Source organism: Cyrtonyx montezumae, unplaced genomic scaffold, assembly GCF_038088225.1.
Source record: "Cyrtonyx montezumae isolate F1298 unplaced genomic scaffold, pur_monq_1.0 scaffold_30, whole genome shotgun sequence".
Classification (NCBI taxonomy): Eukaryota; Metazoa; Chordata; class Aves; order Galliformes; family Odontophoridae; genus Cyrtonyx; species Cyrtonyx montezumae.
In genome coordinates, this window is record NW_027072035.1 from 12768539 (window position 1) to 12790333 (window position 21795).

The following is a 21795-nucleotide window of genomic DNA, read 5'->3' on the forward strand; positions in this document are numbered from 1 at the left end:
AATACATTGCTCAGAAATACAGTTATAAGACTATTTCACAGTTCTTTGTTATGTCTTCCAGGCTTTCTCTCCCCAGTTATGCCTCTCATTACTTCACTTCCTCATACACTGTTATACGCACAGTGTGAAGAAGCTTTATTTATTCTCAGCATCAATCAAAAAACACTGATATCAGTAACAATCAATTACTTAGAATTTATCATTTAAAATTAAAAGGAACTGAGATAATAGAATTAAAGCAGGACAGGCTCAATCCATTTGTAAATTTAAAATTTATTTTGACAAATTTGCAGTAAGCATTACTTATTGTGAGAATGACAATTCAGAAGGACAGAGATTTCATCAGCTGTGTACTTTCCTACTACTGTTACTAGCAAAGTCTTATACTGACTTTAAGTGTAAAAAATAGATTTTATTCATTATCAAGTATCACACCTAAGAGGGAAAAAGAACAACAAAACAAATAAAGAACGACAAAACTATGAGACAGGGCAGCATTCTCTTATTTTTTCTGTAATTCTTATAATTGCTCAGAAAACAAGAGATTGTCCGTTACAGTCTTCAGACTCTTAACAATGATTTATCTTGGCTAATGTCACTGCTTTAAAAGGAGATAAGCCATATAATTTTACAGGAAGCAACCCACTGAATCCTTCAGTAAACACAGCTTGGCAATCTATCTTCAATTCAAAATAATGAGGTGGCAGGAGTGTGATGGAGAAATAAGTCTTCAAAAACATCACGTAAGGGAATCCAGCTGTGCTTGTATAGTTTCCAGCTATTAAATGGAAGAAAAAGAAAAAAAAAACAAACACCAACTCTATTCACATTGTTATTGTTTAGAAACATGCAAACAGAAAAAAAATGCATTCCAATGTCTTAAAATACTAAATCTAATCATAATGCAACAAAAAAACTTGTACTCATGAATGTTTTGTTTTTACATGAAGCTATTAGAATGCATTGCTGCAGTTTAAATATTCAAATTTTAAAGAAACAGTTGTCTAAATACTGCCTTTTTTTACATGCACAGATGTTTTGCTGTGAATTTCCAATGCATAATAATAAGGTAAAAACAATAATAAGGGTTTATTTTGACTGTATTATGAGCCTGGCACTTCAACATAGCACAAAGAGACTCCTTCTAGTGAGCTCTTCTTTGTTAATCATCATCTACTCCTCTAGACCTAGCCACCAGGTATGATTACAGTTACCTCAATGCCTGCCTATTTCAAATTTGAATGCATGGAGTCTTCTTGAAAATGCTTTCTGTGATCAAACAAATCCAACAGCTTTAATTAAAACTGGATCCATTTTCCTTCCAGTTTCATTAGATTTAGTTCATATAGGCAATACTTCCTGCTGAGCAGCATAAGGTGTTTACAAAGGAACTACAGTATCATAAAATCTACAGACCTTGTTATAGAACTCAAACAGCTCCTGATGGCTAAATTCTACGAACACTTTCTTCAGGTTCTGTGAAGGAAGAAGAAAAGAAAGGAAGGCATAAGCACTTTTTTTTCTTTTGATATGCATTAAGCCCCAGTGTGGGTTTAAGCCATATGAAAGATAATGTTTGCAACAGTTAATTTTCCTTCCACTCACTACAACATCCCTTACAGATGCATATTCCATTTTAGTGATGAATTCAAGTCCATGGGTACATCTGTTCTCCTGCTGCAAAGAATAAAAATAAAATATTGATTTAAAATGATTTTGTTACCTAATTTGTAAGTCACAGACAAAAAATGAAAGATGACATTCATCTTGCTCAGCAGTCCATCTAAGATCTTGTAAATAACATCATGCAAAATCTGTAGTATATTTGACTGAACTTGCACAGCTACTAACATACTGTGTATTAGGCACAGAGTTAATAATAACTTACATTCATTAGTCTAACAATCTTAGTATGCTGACATTGCTACACACAGATTCAGCCAAAGTTAACAATTCACACAATAGCTTCAAAGCAGTCCTGGAACAGTAAAAAAAGCAAAATATCACAGCTGATGGAAACTACTGTGAATAAAACAGATGGTGGTAATAATAAGCGTGCATGTGCTGATGTCTGCAGAAGTGGGGGTTAAATTAAAGCCTCTATCCTGCTTAACTTGCTTGCGTGAAATAGGTAGTTTAATGCCTGCTACTTTCAATCACGGTACCCATCTATCCAGGCTGTTTCTAGCCTTATTCTTGCTAGTTTGCTTTGTCACTTTCCTTCTTTTAAAATAAACGTGTATTACTGCACATTGTCTGTGTTGCTGATAGACTTTCCAGTGCTTGGAGGCATTCCTAAGGACCACAGTTGCACTTCAATTAACACTAACAACGATCTGTGAAAAACTGAGTTTGTGGACCTGTCTACTCACAATATATCATTAGTTGGAAAAACATACACCCACTAATTTAGTTGAACTCGTACCAACCTAATGTACCACTTAAATGATTAAAAAAAAAGCTTATTCAACAATTCTGCTCAAATTAAAAGAGATACTTTCACATACGGACAAGGCTGTGGGCCAGATTCTGTACGCTTTAACACCGATGCAAGTCTCAAGTCAAATAAAGCTGATGAATTTGGCTCCCCAAATTCACAAAAGCAACAGAAGCCCTGGGAACGCAGGATAGGTACTGTCTGGTGCCCATTCCAAAAACAAACTGTAAGACACAGGAAAGGGATAAAATGACTGGGGCCAGCCTGTCTGGTGCAATTCCTTCTCCTTGCTCTGCAGAAAGGAGGATCCTATCCAACAATTTCAGGAAGGCTACAAAAGCCTAGAAAAGGACCAGTGATTTGCATGAAAGGCCAGACTTCGCCCAGAACAATGCAATTCTGGGAATTGTATGGTGAATACAAAATAAAACTACTAGAACAGTAGTTCTCTTTGCCACGATTCCAGCTGATTCTCCCTCCAAGCAGCATAATGCAGTGACAGAGAAGTAAAAGCATTTTTAAACTCACTCTACCAGCTAAGAAACAAAGAGAAAGCAAACAAGTGGTTTCTTCAGAAAGGAAAGGGAGTAGAGGGAAAAAGAGAAGACACATGAATAGCAAATAGATTAGTCTGAGTTTTTGGCACATGAAGCTCCTGTAGGATTTTGGTATTTGAATGAAAGTAAAAATGAAAAGAGAAGGTTCATAATAAAATAAATAAATATATCTTAAAATTTATCAGTTCCAATCAATAAAGTCATGATTATCTCCTGCATGGTTTCTGTCATTGCTGCTAGATTTCAGTACAATGATTCCTGCACGGCCAGGCTGTGTGTGTGACACTTCACCCAAGCACAGCATGAACCACCAGATCTTGTTTCCCCAAGCTCGATGTATCCACCAAGACTGACATCTTCTGGTTCTACTTTACATCAGCAAGGAAGATCAACTTCTCATACATAATAAAATACATTGAAAAGCTTGTCTTTCACATTTTTTTCTAAGCATATCTAACTGGTATAACCTACCAGTTAGAATAAGCAAACAAAAGAAGCGTTTCATTTTAATTCAGGTTACACTGAAACTGCAAAAACAATCAATAGGCCGTAACAGACTATGATGTCTCCCTTATTATTTAACAGTCACAGTCTGATGAATAAAACAAAACTCACACTTCATTGTGGCAGGTGAATGTCTGTGGAGAACTAAATGAAAGCATGCAGTCTGTAATTTTTTGCCAGACTGTTTCTGAGTTCGGAGTGGGTCAATGGGAGAGAGGGTATACCAATATTTTATGAGACATATCGTGCATATGCACCCAATTTTCCGCTGAAAAGAACTGTTAGTATGAAAAATTTCAACAAAGACCAGTGTCACAAAGCACAGTGCTGAAGTGCTGCAAGAGCTGAAAATGTTCTATTCATAACATGTATTTCTTATGAGCATTAATCCCTTGAGGAAGTGTTGAAAGTGTTGTTACTTGATTAGAAGTTTTCACTCAGACCACAAATCCAGCGTACCCCAAATAAGTCCTTACCAGTAAAAAACAATTTCTGAGCAGGCTGGCAGTCTCTTATATTTTCGCTCAGATATTGACTTGTTTTATCACTTATTTTATTTATTTTATTTTACAACGAATCATTTACTTTATCACTTGAATTAATTATTTCCCTTACTGTGAGAAAATAAACAGCTATAATTGAAACACAGAATCATAGAATGGCTTAGACTGGAGGAAACCTTAAAGATCATCTCGTTTCAACCTCCTGCCATGGGCACAATTAACAACCAGTAGATCAGGCAGCCCAGGATCTGTTCCAGCCTGGCCATGAATGTTTCCAGACATGGAACATCCACAACTTCTCTGGATAAACTGTTTCAGTGCCTCAACACCCTCTGAGTAACAAATTTCTTCCTAACATCTGACCTAAATCTACACTCATTTTTAACAGCCATATTCCTATCACTACTAGCTCATGCAGTAACACAGTTCCCCTCCTGTTCATAAGCTCCTTTCAAGTAAGGGAAGGCTGCAATCAGGTCTCCCTGGAGCCTTCTCTTCTCCAAGATAAACAACCTCAGCTAAACCTTTCTTCACAGGAGAGGTGCTCCAGCCTTCTGTTCATCCTCATGACCTTCCTCTGGACCCACTCCAACAGCTCTGCACTGTTCTTGTGCTGGGGGCCCCATGCCTGAATGGAGTGCTCCAGATGGGGCCTCACAAGGGCACAACAGAGATGGACAAACCCTTCCCTCCCTCTGCTAGCCACCCCTCTTTTGAGGCAGCACAGGATACCGTGTGCCTTTTGGTCTGCAAGAGCATACTGCTGGCTCATGTCCAGCTTTTTGCCCATCAAGGCCTGAAAGTCCTTCTCCTCAGGGCTGCTCTCAAGGAGTTCTCCCAGTCTGTACACACATCTGGGATTGCCATGACCCAAATGCAACATCTTGGACTTGTTGAATCTCATTAGGCTCTCATGGGCCCACATTTTGCATCTGTCCAGGTCCCTCTGGATGATGTCCCCTCCTTCTGTTGTGTGAAAAGCATCACTCAGCAAGGTGCCATTAGTAAAGTTGCAGAGGATACATTCAGTCTCACTGTCTATGACAACGATAAAGATGTTAAGGAGCATTGGTGCCAAGACAGACCCCTGGAGGACACCACTGGTCACTGGCCTCTACTTGAACATATATTCATTGACAATAATCTCTGGCAATTCAGTCATAAGAATGTGGTGCAGGAACATGCCAAAGGCCTTGCACAAGTCCAGGTAGACAGCATCAGTGGCCCTTCCTTTGTCCACCAGTGCCATCACTCCACCATGGAAGGCCACCAGATTGGTCAGCTATGATCTGCTCATGGTGTAGCTGTGCCAGCTGTCTCACATCACCTTCTCATCCTGCATTTGCCTTAACATCTCTTCCAGCAGGATCCACTCCACAATATTTCCAGGCTCAGACAGGAGGCTCACCAGCCTGTAGTTCCCTAGGTCTTCCTCTCTTCCTTTCTTGAAAATGGTAGTGATGTTTCCCTTTTTCCAGTAACTGCAGACTTCAACCGACAGCCACAACTTTTCAAATATGACAGAGAGTGTATTGGCAATCACATCAGCCAGCTCCTTCGGGACCCTGGGATGCATGCCATCCACCCTCATAGACTTGTACATTCAGCCTTATGAAGTCATCTCGGATTTGCTCCACTCTTACACTGTGAAGGATTTTGCTCCCCTAGCCCCTAGCTAGAAGTTCAGGTTCATGAGATGTGTGGGAAACCTGACTGGCAGTGAAGACCAAGGCAAAAAAACTCATTAGGTACCTCAGCCTTCTCCATACCTGAGGAGGCCAGCTCTCCCTTTACTGGGGTACATGAAAGTTAAAGGGGAGAATATACTCCTCTCCTTTGCCTGTCTTTTCTGCCTACTTCTAAAGAAATACTTCATGATGTTTTTCATATTCCTCACTAAGTTTAATTCCATCTGTGCCTGTGCTTCAGGACTAGGTTACAGTGTAGCTCTGTACTTTCTCTGAAATATGTGTTTTAAATGATTATGTATCTAGGATATTGCTAAGAAACTTAGCATAGGCGAATTCCTAATCTACCTCAAGCAATTTTACTCAGATAAGGATGCAAAACTACCAAATGCAATCTTTTTTTCATCCATAACTAAAATATAAGATAAAAACATCCTTTTTAGTTTACTGACTTAATTAAATGTCTCTGTGTGCAGATGAGTCTCAGTCTATTGAGAATGAATATGAAAAGCATAGTTAAGCTGCCTTCTTTTATCTAAATATGCAGGTTCTCAGATTCTGTTTCTGACTTAGTATGTGTTTCCTAGAATACACATAAGGAAACTGTAATTTGCTGTATATCTAACTTCTTCTATCAAATATATTGTTCACTTTTACTCTTGCCTGATAAATTTCTGTATATCCCTCCCCCCCCCCCACACACACACTCATCGCTTTCACTCTATTTTTCCCCTAATGTCTGCCATCTCATTTTAATTTTGCTATTCTTACTGCAAAACAGAACTAAAAAGAGTAACCAGAAAACTAAACAGTTTATTCCTACTGTCACTCTCAGTGACTCTAATACATTATATCCCAAACTTTGTGGTAACAAAAGTACCACCTCCTAGTTTTGAGCTTTCTTCTGAAGATGCCAACTTCATATGCATCATAGAAACATACTTGAGATGTTAATTTTGTGAAATTAAATGCAAAATATTAATTCTTCAGAGAATGTGGAGATAGGCTTATTGTCTGATTCAATAACCAAGATTGGTGGTGTAGGAACATCATTGGAGCAATATGCTCAAGCAGCACGGCTACAGAGTTGGCTGATCTGCTGCTTCAACTAAACAAAGTTGCTGTTAAGTTCACTGTTAACAGAGCATTGCGTTGGCTACTGCTGTGTGAATGGCAGACATCACCCACAACAAATCTTTATTACTCTGAGCCCATTGCAGGGAATATGGTAGTAAGTTTTCTGAAATGTACGATAATTTGGCCAGAAATCACTCCTGAATACTTTTAAGTGTTAAAAGTGCCATTTTACCTTTTAACATCTAGATGGAATATTATCTCTTTCTGCCTTTTCTCTGTACCAATTTACAGCCTCCTGAGACTATGTGTGAAAGTAATAAGTTTAACTGATAGGATTGTTTTCTCCTCTCGCAGATCTTCTCATTTATTGTCTGTTGTAATTTTAAAAAGCAAAACATTTTCACCAGTCTCTAAAACAACTGTGTGAAACCAGATTTCCTTGTCAGTAATAGGAAGAAGAAAGTGATGGGAGCATCAGTGAAAAGAACAGGAAGATGAAAACTTCCTTCTCCCAATCAACATTAATCTACTGCCCTATCCAGAACAGCCATTCTGAATATAAGGATAATTCTACAAAAGAACCACAATGTTTAATACTCAATTAGCTTACAATCACCACCAGACCATTAGGTACATTTTTAGCTGAATATAATCACCAGCACAAGATGATGAAGATCGATGTATATAAGATGTAGAACAAACACTCCAATTTTGCATTGCCTTGGCTAACAATTTATGTTAAACATGAATACCTCCTTGATGCTAAATGTTTCAGTGGAAACCTTGCAAAACCAATTCTCCTCAGGTTATTTCAGAAAACAGAGGCAAATTCCTGGATAAAATCTAAGTGTTGCGTTTTTTTCTTTGTTTGCTTGCTTTTTAATCTAATGCTCTGAATACTTCCATTTTAATGTATTACTCCAAAAGGTCTTATTACTAATGACAGCATTTTGCAATCTTTTTTATTGCCCAGCCACATCCTACACTCTTAATTCTCCCACCTCATGCACATACATGCAGCAAGGCACTAGGAGTTATAAATAAAAGGCAAACTTCTGGTTTGGAAGCTAACTTGAATGTGAAAAACTGATATTGCTAGCATAGTTCTCAATTGCAAAGCTATAACTACTTTTACTACATTGAAAAATAAATGCCAAGTATTCTGAAGCAAACAGATGGAGGGACAGGCTGGTTTGTACATCTAAATGTCTACTTGTAACGATAATGCTCTCTCACTGAGCACATGTAAAAAAATAATATAGTAATTCAAGTTTGTTAATAGTAACAAGCTGAAGCAACACATATCTCCATCTCCATATCTAATACAACCTTCAATTCTATCTTGGGCCACTTAGAAGCTACATTCAACAAATTAATATTTTCATATTTGCTTCTCATTGTACCATTTATTTTTATTAGAAATCCTTAACATCTCAGATGTTAACATCTACAGAAGAAGACTGATAATTAAGCATTTTACAGCCAAATTCATACGCATATGCACCCTGGTTGACTCTGAGTAGTCTTCATTTCCCTGTGGACATATCAGCATCTGTGCTGCACTAGTTCAGAATTTCTTTAAATTTTCTTGTACCCTGGAGAATGATGCATTTGCTTAGGCACATACAGATGGAAAGAGGGTCATAAGTTGTATCTCACAGAATTTATCAGCCAGATTAAGCTGCTCAGTCAGAAAAATGAATTTAAGCAAGGTAAGAAAAGGAGATGTGTTCGAACAGACCAGCATCACTTGAAAGCACACCTATTCTTAACTCTCTGCACACAAGAAACAGCAATTAAAACTATTTTATACTCATACAACAATAAATGGATGTAATTTTGCTAAGGGATATAGCAAAACACTGGAAGTAAAATATCAGCTTGCACATTTTTTTCCAAATTTTCAAAATTGCACTTCTTTCACAATCATAAAAAGTGAACTTCAAACTTCATTTTTCTTCCAAGCTTATTTCCATCTGAAGCATCAATTGTAGAGAAAGAAAAACATGCCTCACTGAACTACATGCACTTTCAAGTTTCAGTGTGTAACTATTATGAAATAAAACATCTTTCACACTAACCTTTCCTTCTCTTGAACATTTAGTTCATGCATATATAGCATTCTCCCTTTTCAGGTAGTATTTCTTTTTCAAATAAGCCTAAGTAATTCAGGTTCCTCACTGCATTTACGAAGGTCAAAATCAGCAGCATCCCAAGGATGTCTTTCCCTCCCTTCTCAATGTCTCTGGAAGCTCTTCTACATGAAATTCTGTGTTGATTCCTGAGATCCAATCAAGTGTTTTTGGAAATGATTATTTGGAGAAATACACAGATGATCTTATTCCAGTAGACAGAAGAACACCTAAGCGCATGTTCATGAAAAGCATTTAGAATAGATGCATTGCAGAACAGGTAACAAGCTAACAAACTGCAGGAATCTGGAGACCTCCAGAAGACCTTACACATGTCTAAACAGCAACAAGAAATGTCACTCATTTGCACTTCAACTCTCCTTTTCCCTCTAACAGCACACAAGTACCTCTTGATGACTAGCTGCACCACTCCACAGCTAGCTAGAGGACAAGTGGGGTGTAACTACTGAAGTGACCACATGAGCTGGGAAGGTCACAGAATACTGCAGGCAGAATAAAATGCTTTTAAGATGAAAACAATTACCTTGAGGTAAAATCCTGAGGGGAAAAAATAACTATAGTTTTCACTGCAACACACATAGTGAGAAAAAACATCAGGCTGTTAAAGAAAAGAGAGATAGGAAGCTTGCTTTCTTTTTCCAAACAGCTGTATCCAGGCAAAATGTAACTTTGTCTTGAGTGTATTAGGAATTCACATTCCTATAAATAACATTCAGTTATGCTGGCTGCTTTTTAAAATACTTTTGCGTGGAAAATCTCTTATGACCAAAAATTTAGACATGGAGAGTTGTCATTTCTACACACAGATGGTATTGAATTCCCCTGAAAAAAATTCTTCTATAAAAACGTCACTGTAAACAAAAATATATTTGGGGGAAAATAGGTGTATCAGTGCAATCTTATCACAGCAAAATGCAGGTCTTTTTCCTGATACATCCCTCTCTGTTCTAGGAATGGAAAATAGCTCACAGAAGATCTTTGGAAAATTTGACCTCCTTCTGTCTGCTCTGCATTTTATATATACCCTCAGATGTTTTTCCCTTTTTTGGAGATCATATGTATGTCTGTGGTGTATACTAGTCCTCACTCAGGATTAATCACTAGCAGCACAAAGCATCTGTGTGCAGATATGTATCATTGTGATTTCAGGATTTGAGAGGAACATACATAGGTATATTTGCCAAATATAACATCCAAGAAAATATATATTTTGAAATCATTAGTTTATTTCATTAATGGGAAAAACAGTCTTTGGAAATAGACACCCACATTGCTGCATATTGCTTATACAGTGTCAAGTCTGGAACAATCAGAACTCTACTTTCACTACTCTCTTTTTATTCCTGTTAAAGAGATTAAATTATTTGCTCTTTCATGTTAAAGCATAATTTACCAGAGAAATGAAGGCATATAAATAATGTGTTGAAGAGCACCGCAAGGAAAACTGTAAATATGAAGTGCAATGCCAGTCTAGCATCATCATCTGAAGACTTAGATTACAGACTCAAAAAATGACAAGTGCAACTTGAAGAAGTATTTTACATCAACGAAGCTCAGCCCTATGAGAGCAGCAATTGCAGACTGAGATAGACTTGATCATATACAGACACATAACATCCAAAACTTCCTACAAGGAGCGTAGCTCAACATTGTAGACAGCACTGCTTGCTTGTAAGTGGCATGACTAACATCAAGGTATTAAACTCCCATGTTCATAACAGACACAAGTCTAATGTTGCGTATGAAAATAGCTGGACTTAGTCAAAGCTCAAACCACGATCCAAACAGCTCAGTAACCTCCCCACTGGTCTCTAGCAAGAGCCAGAATAAAACCTGTGCCCATAAGAGGAAGCTTAGATTACTGTGGTCTGTATCTACATCTAAAGCAACCGCTCTCACAGAGATTTTATATGGTATAACCATTCAGATGAGGACACCCTAAGAGTATGAATTTATATGAATGGCAGAAGCTGGTATCTTTAAGTAGTGCTATCTCCTAAGCCTACCTGCTTCAGCAAGATACTGCAGTGTTGCACTACTTTACCACAAAAGCCTTTCTTCACCACCAGAAAATCGAAAAGTATCTATTGTTTGTACTGAGGAACATGAAAAGAGGCCAGATAAAAGAAACCAGCAGGGAGAAGAAAGATCTAAGAAAACACAGATTCACGTGAAATCAGTGCAACTGATGAGAAAATACCATTCCCCAAAAGCCTGCTTAAATACTTACAAAATGTCAACACCAGATAATTTGCACATTAATTCTTTCGTTTGGGATGGGTCACTTAAGACTATCACTGATTTGGATTTTGTTAGGCAGTGGGATAAAGATAAATCACTTTCTGTTGTTCCTGTTCTGCTAAAAGCACATTTGTGGCTGTCAGCAAGCAGGTCTCTGATCTTCCAGCCATTCTTGTTGCAGGCAGCACAGAAACCTAGCTGCAGTCTAGGGGAAAAGCCATGCAGGGCAGGAGATGCTAACTACCAGCCTCATCCCCCAGGGATCACATTCAGACTACTCAGAGAATGGCACTGCTTGGAAAGTGATGTATTTGTGTGTGTGTGTGTTTAGGAAGTCAGCTAGTATTTTCACTATACTCAGAGAAGCAGAGCAGTGTACTTAGGTGTATGTCACCAAGATACAGTAGTAGGGTGCTATGGGGGAAGCATCTGTGAGTTGCCTTCCAGCACTGCCCCATATCAGGACAGACCAGGTCCAGTGGCTCCAAAAGGGGCCCAACACCAGCAGAGCTGAGCCATGGGCAATGCTGCATGCACTATGGGAGAGCAGATGGAGGAAAAGGAAAACCGCTGCACAACAGCAGCTGGGAGAGTGAAGTGAGAGTTGTGAGAAAAGAAGCCCTGCAGGCATTAAGAGCAGTGCAGGTGTGCAGGAGGTGCTTCAGGCATGGAGTATAGTTCCCTGCGGCCCAGGACAGGACCGTGCTGGAGCAGGCTGTCCCCTGCAGCCCATGGGCACTGCCCAGAACAGATTCCCATGGTGCAGCAGCAGATGCAACCTGGAGAAGTCCTTTCCCATTACATTTTCTCCCCCTCTTCCATTGATAAGGCACAGACAGAGCTCGGTGGTGAAGGTCAGCTGCCCTCTGTTGAGAAACTACCTCAAGTTGATGTAGCATTTTGCTGTTGTACTCATAATTAAGAATTAAATACATGACCCGTCACCAATATATCTTCCTCACCAAAATAATCTGGGCGAGGCCTTGAATCTGGGCTACATGCTGATATCAGAGTAGAGTCAGACATGGCCACCTGCAGCAGGTGACACAACACAAGCTAACACCAGCATTTCTTAGGCCACAAGAAACTGAAAAACTGGAAGAGGTCTTTGGTCTTTAACAGACAACTTAGATACAAAAGCTTCTCTTCTTCACAGAACATGATATCATACATAATATGATGCAATATGATGCAATATGAGGGCTGCTTCAAAAGTAATGCCTCCTGTTTTATTATGTTGGTCCATGACATCAGACAGATGTTGACAGTATGGCAGTAGAGGCTAAACCTTCCTGCCACTATTCCTGTCAGGAATCCATTAGATTTTGTTGCCATGTGACAGACAGTAGCAGGGGGCAGTCTGACAGAATGATACCTGATATGCAATGGCAGATGAAGCAAAGGTGTGGAGGTTTTCCTCCACACAGAATAAATGGTACCCACTGACATTCATCAATGCTTGCTGAACATTAATGGAGACCAAATAGTGTGTGTGAGCACAGTGATGTGGTGGGTGGAACATTTCAGAAGTGGTGACAGCGAAGTGAAGGACAAGCAAAGTTCCAGATGCGCATGCAGACAAAAATGCATAGCTAGTGGTGGTGACTATGTTTGTAAACAGTGTTCTGTAGCTGACAATTTAATCTAGCAAATAGTTTTCATTCTGCTTTTTGTAATGTAACTTACAGAGAATTAAATAGAAGACATCATTTTCAAAACAACCTATGTATAATGACAGAATGGTCTTTTCTGATTATGACTGTAAAATCAAGACTCACTTTTTACTAATGGCAACTTAGAAATATGAAGCACTGAGTAACAGATCAAAATGCAAGGTGCAGTGATTGGTCCATTAAACAACAATCCATTAAACAATTCATCATAAAACAATCCACCAAAAAACTCTCTTTTTCAGTTTGTCACTAAGATTCACACATGGCTTAAGGCAGTAAAAATTAACTGTTTGGATTTCATGCAATCAAATTTCATCACCTTTGCTACATTATTTTTGCTAATCAACTATTAAAAGCTTGTGGTATGGTGTGAACTCTTACTTCTTACAAAGAAAGTTGGACACGCTACTACAAACAGAGATAGTACAAGAGCTTCCTAAGTGTTTATACATATACTGAAGATGAAATCAAACTACTAACCCAAAGTTTCATTCAAAGCCAGAACATTAATATAAATACAGAGGAGTAACCCTCTCAGGAAGGAAGAAAAAGTTTGGGCTAACATAAGCATTTTGAAAGTGGGTATTAAATTATTTTTTATTTTCATCACGTCTCTGTGCTATTGAATTATGGCTCATACGGACTACTTTAAAATGTGTCAAGCAGTATGAGAAATACAGTACTACATTTGGATTATTCTGAAGATGGTTGGAGCACCAAACTCAGACTGGTTACAAAGGTTTCAGTGAATATAAAAACAAGATATTTTTCACATTTTTCTCTTAAAGCAAGCCTATTTAACTCCAAAACAATATTATTTCCTCCTTTCCAGGCAATGCTGCAAGACACAAATCTGAAAAAATAAAGCAAGGAACAAAAACAGATATAATATGGTGTAATCTCTTCATTAACACAGATGTCATATTAATATTTAAACAATCATGACTTTTTCAGATTTTTACCTTTTTAACATAAGTTTTTAAAAGGTGTTACAGGTCAGTCTGCAAATATTATTTTGTCTTTAAGAAGGATTTTATAAACGGATTATTAAACTTGTGTTTAAGACAGTATATCACTAAAAAACACTGAAAGCTTATGTCTTGGTTAAAGACTTGTTTACTTTGATTGTAATATAGTTTAAAGGTAAAATATATAGCCTAGTATTTGACAGTTAAGATTTCTAATCTAAGAAGTTAAGAAACATTGAAAAATACATGTTTTCATGTTCTTCTTATCTGTCCTTTCAAAATGGGGAAAATGCTAAGAGTGTATTTGCTGACTACCAAATGTTCTGAATTTGAAAGAAAAATATAAAAACAAGGGAAATGGTGTAAAAATATTTGTCCTTGAAATATGGATTTCCATATCAAATATGGAAAAAAATTAACATAGCTTTTCTCCTCCTTTTCTTTAAAGAGTTTTTATTTAATATAAACACATCTTCTTAACATAGGACACTATTTTACAGAGAAAACTATGGTGCTTGTGCTAAAATATTCTCACAGATCATAATGATGCAAGTTAATACTGAAATAGTTTGTTTTTAATACTGACTGAATATTAAGTCTAAAAAAGCTGCATTTCTTTCTAAGGCATAAATAAGGTAGTAAAGGGAAAAAGGAACAAGAATTCTATGCAGGTATGACAGGCAAAAAGAAAATTAATTTCAATTCTGAAATAATGACATCTACAATCTTATAAGGACAGTTTTTACACACAGTAGGAGGTTTATCTTAAATGAATAAAATAATACGGTGCTGAAGAGAGTATTACCAGAGAATAGCTTCCTCCCCACTGGCTAAATGGCAAGCATCAAGTCCAGCATTTATTTATGCAGCAGAAAAGATTTTCCAACAATGTCAGTGAAAATTCTGCTATCTCAACTCCACTTTAAGTCTTCCATTACTCTGGGTTGTTACAGTTATTCAGGGTATGTGTATGTAAGCACAGTAAATTGCTTTGTCTTTCATCTTCGTGATTCATAGACTCTTTTCTGTAAAGCAATTGTCTATCTTTTTGCACATTTTTTTCCTAAGAAAAGTGAGAAAGTATGGGAGACTGAACAAGTTCATGTTCACTTCAGGCATACATCAAGAGGCAAAACGGATATTGAAAAGCTTAATTCTTCCTCCTCGCTTACTACAACACACTAAAAAGTCATTTTCAAGGTAAGTGATCCCTTATTTTGTCAGTCAGGTATCAACAGCTTATCATCTAAAAGCAACTATACTTTATCGCACAGGCTGCACACTGAAAATTCAGATCAACTACAGTGCAGCAGTCAAAACTCTGATATCTTATCTGCTGGAGAAGAGAAAGCAAGAGAGAAAAACTGCTCCATGATTTATTAGATCATCTATATCCTCAAATACTTCAAAGAGGAAGCATCTCCCATATGGCACTTGCATCTCTTCCTGTTGTGTATCTTCATATCCCTCTGCTGGTATACAATATCACAGGTACAACAGACCAGATTCCTAACAATTACAGAGTCTTCCTGAGTCACAGTGCTGAGCTGAGACTCCAAAGCATTGACAAATTCATACCACCTCTCCTTGCTTCTCTGCCAGTACAGTTATATGTATCAGGACACTACACAAACATCAGATCACATGGCTTGCCCTTCACCTGCATGCAAAATTTATCCTGAAAGGGGATAACTTATCTTTTCCTCTGAGCAACTGTCTAGAGATTATATGGTCTGACAAACAAGACATATATTGCTTAACCTGGCCAAGTATTTTGGCTGAAATCTAATGTGACAACATCCTTCAGAATAGCATATTAAGAGGAACTCTACTGTCCTACTTGTGAATAAAAAATAAACAGTTGAACTCAAAGGGAGATGCTATGAGTTTTCAAGAAAGGGTAAAGTGAATGCTGAACACGGAAGAACTCTATAGCCCTGTGCATAGGAATGAATTAGCTAAATTGCTCTTAGAATTTATTCTTCTGAACATCTGAAATCTACCCTTCACTGGTTCTACATGCAAGAAGAGACTTCATCTTAAAACATCCCACCTTGAACAAAGTATGTAGGTCACTTCAAAAGTAACGCCTCCTATTTATTTCCATGGAAACGTCAACAGATACAAAGAGCACAGTAAGTACTGTTTGATAAAGTAAATCCTCAGCTACAAAACACTGTTAATCAACATAATCACCACCAATAGCTAAGCATTTTTGCCAGTGATGAGCAAGAGCCTCCATGCCACACTAGTAAAAATCTGCATGGCCATCCAAAACGTGGCTTGTCTTTCATGCTGCTGTTGCCACTGCTGAAAATGTAACACCCACTGCCTCACTGTGCTCACACCCACTGTTTGATCTCCATAAACACTTAACAAGTGTTGATGAATGTCAACGGTGCCATCCTTTCTGCATGGAGGTATTCAATTCCACACATTTCCTTCATCTGCGCTTCCATGTCAGTGCCATTCTGTCAGACTGCGCTTCTGTTGCCATCTGTCACATGGCAATGAAATGTAATGGAATACTAGCAGGAAGGCTCAGCCTCTACTGCCATACAACCACATCTGTCTCTAATGACATGGGCCAACATAATAAAACAGGAAACATTATTTCAGAGCACCCCTTGCTAATTTAAATGCACAGAGAGCTGTATTAGCATGAACATCATGCAGTGGAAAAAAATGCTCCTCTGCCTGGCACTCATGGGATCTCATCTGAGAAAGTGGGCCCAGTTCTGCATGCCCGTAGCACTAGGCATGTTTACAGACTGGAGGGAATTCAACATCACCTGCACAACATGAAAGAAATAATAGAAGAATTGATTTATCTAGTTTTAAACAGAGGGCAAAGAGTGAAGGATGTAATTGCAGTTTTACTTGTGTCAATATTAGCACTAAATTTTACCCTACAACAGGCAGATTTTAGTTTTATCTTGTTAAAGATTATGGATCTTATCTCCTCATAGAGTTTACCTCATGCAAAAAGTGACTCTAGGTAATAAATAAGCATTATCCCTTAGCTGAAGACTTGGTGAGGACTAAAACTTCAATCCATCCATGAGGTCTGAGTTTTTCTGAGGATTTTTTGCAGTGACTAGATCCAAAGATCTACAATCTCTAGAAGATGGTCATCACATATTTTAGATATCCACTGTTTTTCACTGATAGAAGACATGGAATTGGATGCACAGGTTATTTTAGAAGATAGTGGCTGGCCAGTAGCATCAGTACCCAACAAGATTATCCATGTGACTTGACAGAACAACAGTAATATTAACAAAAGACAAGGTTGTTGAATTGATTGACAATCCAGAGATCCAAAGACTTCACTGACATCTTGCTTGTCTACCACAAGCAGCTTAAAAGTGCTGCAGCTGGAGTTCTGATTTTAAACAGTGCAAAAACTATTTAAAAGAGCACAAAACATCTATAAATGGCAAGATAAGACAGAATAGAGTAAAGAGCTGCTGGAGAAAAAAGACTGCTGCTATTAGTCAGTTATGCCTCTAGGCACCATTCAGAGCATCACCTAGCCTTTGGACTAAATTCAGTATATAAGTAAAAAAATTTGTGTAAATAACATATTAGTTCCATATATTCTGTATAATGTGAAGGAATTGCAATCACATAGGCAAAATAATGAGTTTTCTGTGAAATCATGCCTGTATGCCATGCCATTAGACTTTATTTTTCAGATACTGACTGACTACAAATTCTTTACAGATGAATTAAAGACACTATCTGCAAACAAGTATGGTGATACACAGAGACTGAAACAAAACAAGTAGCTGGAAAGATGAAGGTCAGTAACAAAATTAATCTATAAATAACCTTGCTGAAAGCTCTTACCCAAAAGCTCATTGAAAAATCATTCAGCATTCTGAAGCCATACCAGAAGGAGTCTCACAGACCATTATTCTGATGGTAATCATAAACATTATTAGAAAGTACTGCATTTTCTACACTTCTGCTAAATGGCAGCACAGAATCATCTTCTCAGCATTTGTACTTTCCTGTATAATTCTACTGCATTTTACAAGCAATATGTTTTCACAAAACAAGAAAATTAAATACTGACAGAGATGCATATTCAAAACACACAGAACAAAAAATAAAATTATGCTTAAACTGCAATTAACATGATCATTCATATCACCTAAGGAAATTAATGAAAGACAATTTACACTGATTGCTTCATAAAATCCCAGAATCCTGAATTTTTTCAGTGCTTCTTGGTTGCTAACTACAAACAGCTCTTAAACTTTGCAGCTGACTGACTTCAGTTGACAATACAATATACAGCAGTAATTCTGGAACAAAATATTGCTTTGCCATAAACCCTCTCAATTCTTTACTGACCACAGTAGTTTAAACATGCCACAGTCTCACAGATGATAAAATGTATGGGGGTCAGCCATGACGAGATTACAAAGAAAGCCATTTGTTAACACATATCTATCCAAACGTCAATACAGACCTTGAAAAAGAAAGACATCAGGATCAAGAAACTGCAGCAATGGCTGCTGATCAGCCCTGCTGTCACTCTATCATCTAGAAGACAACTAGAAAAGACAGTCTGTCCATAAACCCTGTAATTCTCAAGCTGGTGGTACCTGAATTTCAGTAATGGTCTGTCCCAATGTTTCTGAAGTATTACACTGGCAGCTGTAAGCCAAAACCCACAGCAAAAAAAAATAATAAAACTGCTACCTGACAGGGACCTGCATCCATGACATAAGGAAGAGAATATCAGCTATGATAAAGTTAAATATCCAAAATTCTCTGCTGGTCTTTCAAGTTGAGTCACACAAGACTGCAACTAGAAAATTAGAGAATATCAAAAAAACCTCTGTGTCCCTTAGGAATTTGTTTGATCAGGAGTGTGGATAGTGTTCTCCTTGATCCTCCTGGTTAGAGACTGGGACCTGAGCAGGAGGACAAAAGACTGGTTCAACAAATGGCTGTGTGGACAGTGGCATGCCCAGGGTTTTGGATCCCATGTGACACACCTTTGATAAAACAAGAATTTTTATTTCAGATGGGACACAACTCATCAGGAAGAGAAAGAATACACTAAGCAGCAAGCTGCCTGGGCTCATTATCAGAGCTTTAAACTAGATTTGATAGCAGAAGGAGGTGTACCACTGAGTGACAGAGAAATGCCAGGGAACACTGTCACTTTAGGAAGCGGAGGGGAAAAGCCTCAGATTTGTCAAAGAAAATTTTGGGAGGGCTCCTCCCAGAAGGTAAAGCAATGGGTAGACCAGCTGAATGCCACGACACCAACACACACAGCCTGAGAAATAAGCAGGAGGTGAAATAACAGTATATTTAGGAAACTATGATCTAAATGCTATCACAGAAAATGCAGCGGGATGAACTGTATGACTGGAATGCTTTGATTGCGGGCTAAAAGATTTACAGAAAGGTAAGGAGAGGTAGGAGGCAGGAGAAGAAAGAGAGCTGCCCTCTACACTGAGAAGCAGAAAAGACTGTTAAGAACTGCCTATGAGAAACAGTCACTAACAGTTTAGATTAGAACAGTCACTAGATTGAGACCTTGTAAAATAAAATCGGGGACTAGCTCAATAAAAGACATCTGGTAGTCGCAGGCTACTAGAGGCTGCTTGCTGACCTAGCCTTCTTGTTTTGTCTACAAGAGGTGTTGTGCTTGCAGGGTCTCATCCTGATGGGAGATTTCAACTGCCCACACATCTGCTGGGAAAACAACACAGTGAACTGCTAGCAATCCAGGAGACTCCTGGTGTTCATCAAGAATAACATGCTGGTGCAGGTCCTGGACAGACCAACCAGAGGTGAAACATTACTGGATCTGATGCTCTTAAATGCAGTGATTATTAAAGAAGTTAAGCTTGGAGACAGTCTGGGCTGTAGTGATCATGCCCTGGTTGAGTTCATTATCTCGAAGACTGCAGACATCGCAAAGAATGTGGATTAAAAGAGCTGCAACAGTAGATGAAAAAAAAAAAGTGTCTATGAAAGACATATATACTCAAACTTTACCAAATCTCTGAGAATTTACCTATGTACTACGATTGTTTACAGGATTGTGCACCAGCAACAGCATGACATTTGATTGCCTATGAAGTCTGCTGTTTACCTACCTGTGGATCCTATGTTCAGGTTCTCCTTCCCCTGAAAGATGAAATGCTTTGCTTCTGCTGACATGTTCCCTCTTGATTAACAATATTAAAAGCTGAAGCTTTAAAAATGCCATTTCTGAAAAAGCTCAGGAGAGTGTGTTACAATTTGCCTCATACCACATTTTATAACTGAAAATTATGTTCTTTATAATTACAACTACAGAATGATTTGGCTTGGAAGAGCCATTAAATACCATGTAGTACCAAATGCCCTACAGCTCCACTGCTGTAAGCAAAGACACCTTTGTTTAGACCAGGTTGCTCAAATTTCCACCCATCCACACAACCACAGCTTGCCTGGGCAATCTGTTCCACTGTTTCACTATCTTCTGAGAAACTAATTCCCTCGTAACTTGTAATCTAAATTTCCCTTTATAATCTTGAAAATTGCCCTGATTCTGTCACTGCAATCTCTGATGAAGAGTCCATCTCTGGTCCCCTTTACATGATGAGAAGCTTTAATGAGGTCTTCTGAGAACCTTCTCATCTCCAGCCAATTCCCTCGACCCTTCTTCACAGGGGAAGTGTTCCAGCTCCCTGATCATCTTCGTGGCCCTCCTCCAGACCCACTCCAATAGCTCTGCATCCTTCTTGTGTTGGGGGCTCCAGGCTGGGATGCAGTACTCTAGGTAGTGTGTCACAAGGACAGAACTGACTGGGAAGAATACCTCTCTTGATCTGCTGTTCATTTTTCTTCTGGTACAGCCTAGGACACAGCTGACCTTTCAGGCTGCAAGAAGATATTGACAGCTCATACTCAGGTTTTTGGCCACCAAAATCCCAAGCCCTTCGCTACATGGCTACTCCCCATCCATCCATCCATCCATCCATCCATCCATCCATCCATCCATCCATCCATCCATCCATCCATCCATCCATCCATCCATCCATCCAATGTGGGAATGCTGCAACCCAAATGCATCACATTGCACTTGGCCATTTTGAATCTCATTAGGTTCTCATGAGCCTACTTTTCCAGCTAGTCCTGGTCCCTTTGGATGGCATCTCTTTCTCCTATTGTGTCAACTGCACCACTCAGCTTGGTGCTGTCTGCAGACTTCCTGGGGTGCACTCGACCCCACTGTTTGTGTTATTTAAATAGTACTGGTCCAAGAGGAGAAGCAGCTCCACCACTGGGATATTTTTATTTATTTCTGAGCCCAGGTATGACACTTCTTACTTAAGAGAAGACCTGAATTTCTACACTATCAAGATTCTCATTCCAAAAGAAAATCTATAAATCACAAATTTATGTTTTCTTCTGAAAAACCTGAGAATTTGTACAGTATAAGAATATTTCTATTGAAGAATTGGAATTCTGGAAGCTCATTGTAAAACAGTATTTCATTTTTCAATTAATTTACAGATAATTTTAAGGAAACCCAGCTGTACACTTTGAACACCCAGAATATTAAATCTTAACAGCCACAGAAGTACTGACACTCAATTCAATACTGTACCTTCTTGTTAGAGAGAAAATATCTAGTAGCTTTTTTTGTAAACCCCTATTAAAAATATATGAGGCATTTTTTATTTTAGAAAAATTAATTTTGTAATCCATAACCCTTAAATGTCATGCACACTAAAAGCAATGCACATTCTAAACAAAACAAGTCAGAAACAAGCAGCATATATTAATAACAATTAGTTTATTAGCATGGAAACAGAGTGCTAGTCTTAACAGAAGTAGATCACATCTGTACAACTAGATGACTGACAATATGAATTTTCTCAACATGCAAACCACTTGTCCCAAACTACTTTTATGGCAACAGTGATGTACACAATTTATAAAGACATGAGAATGGGAATAAGTGGTGTCATTTC

At 38.2% G+C, this 21795-nt stretch overlaps 1 protein-coding gene across 1 annotated transcript in view; it reads right to left on the bottom strand.

The window, feature by feature from the left end:
- Nucleotides 1–253: 253 nt before the first annotated feature.
- Nucleotides 254–21795, bottom strand: part of COMMD10 (COMM domain containing 10) — a 109110-nt gene continuing 87568 nt past the window's right edge. The window contains exons 6-7 of the mRNA XM_065744313.1: nucleotides 1417–1476; nucleotides 254–778 (exon numbers count right to left, since the gene is read on the bottom strand). Of these exons, the coding sequence (XP_065600385.1) occupies nucleotides 740–778; nucleotides 1417–1476 (99 nt within the window). The 3' untranslated portion in view covers nucleotides 254–739. The remainder of the gene's footprint in view (nucleotides 779–1416; nucleotides 1477–21795) is intronic.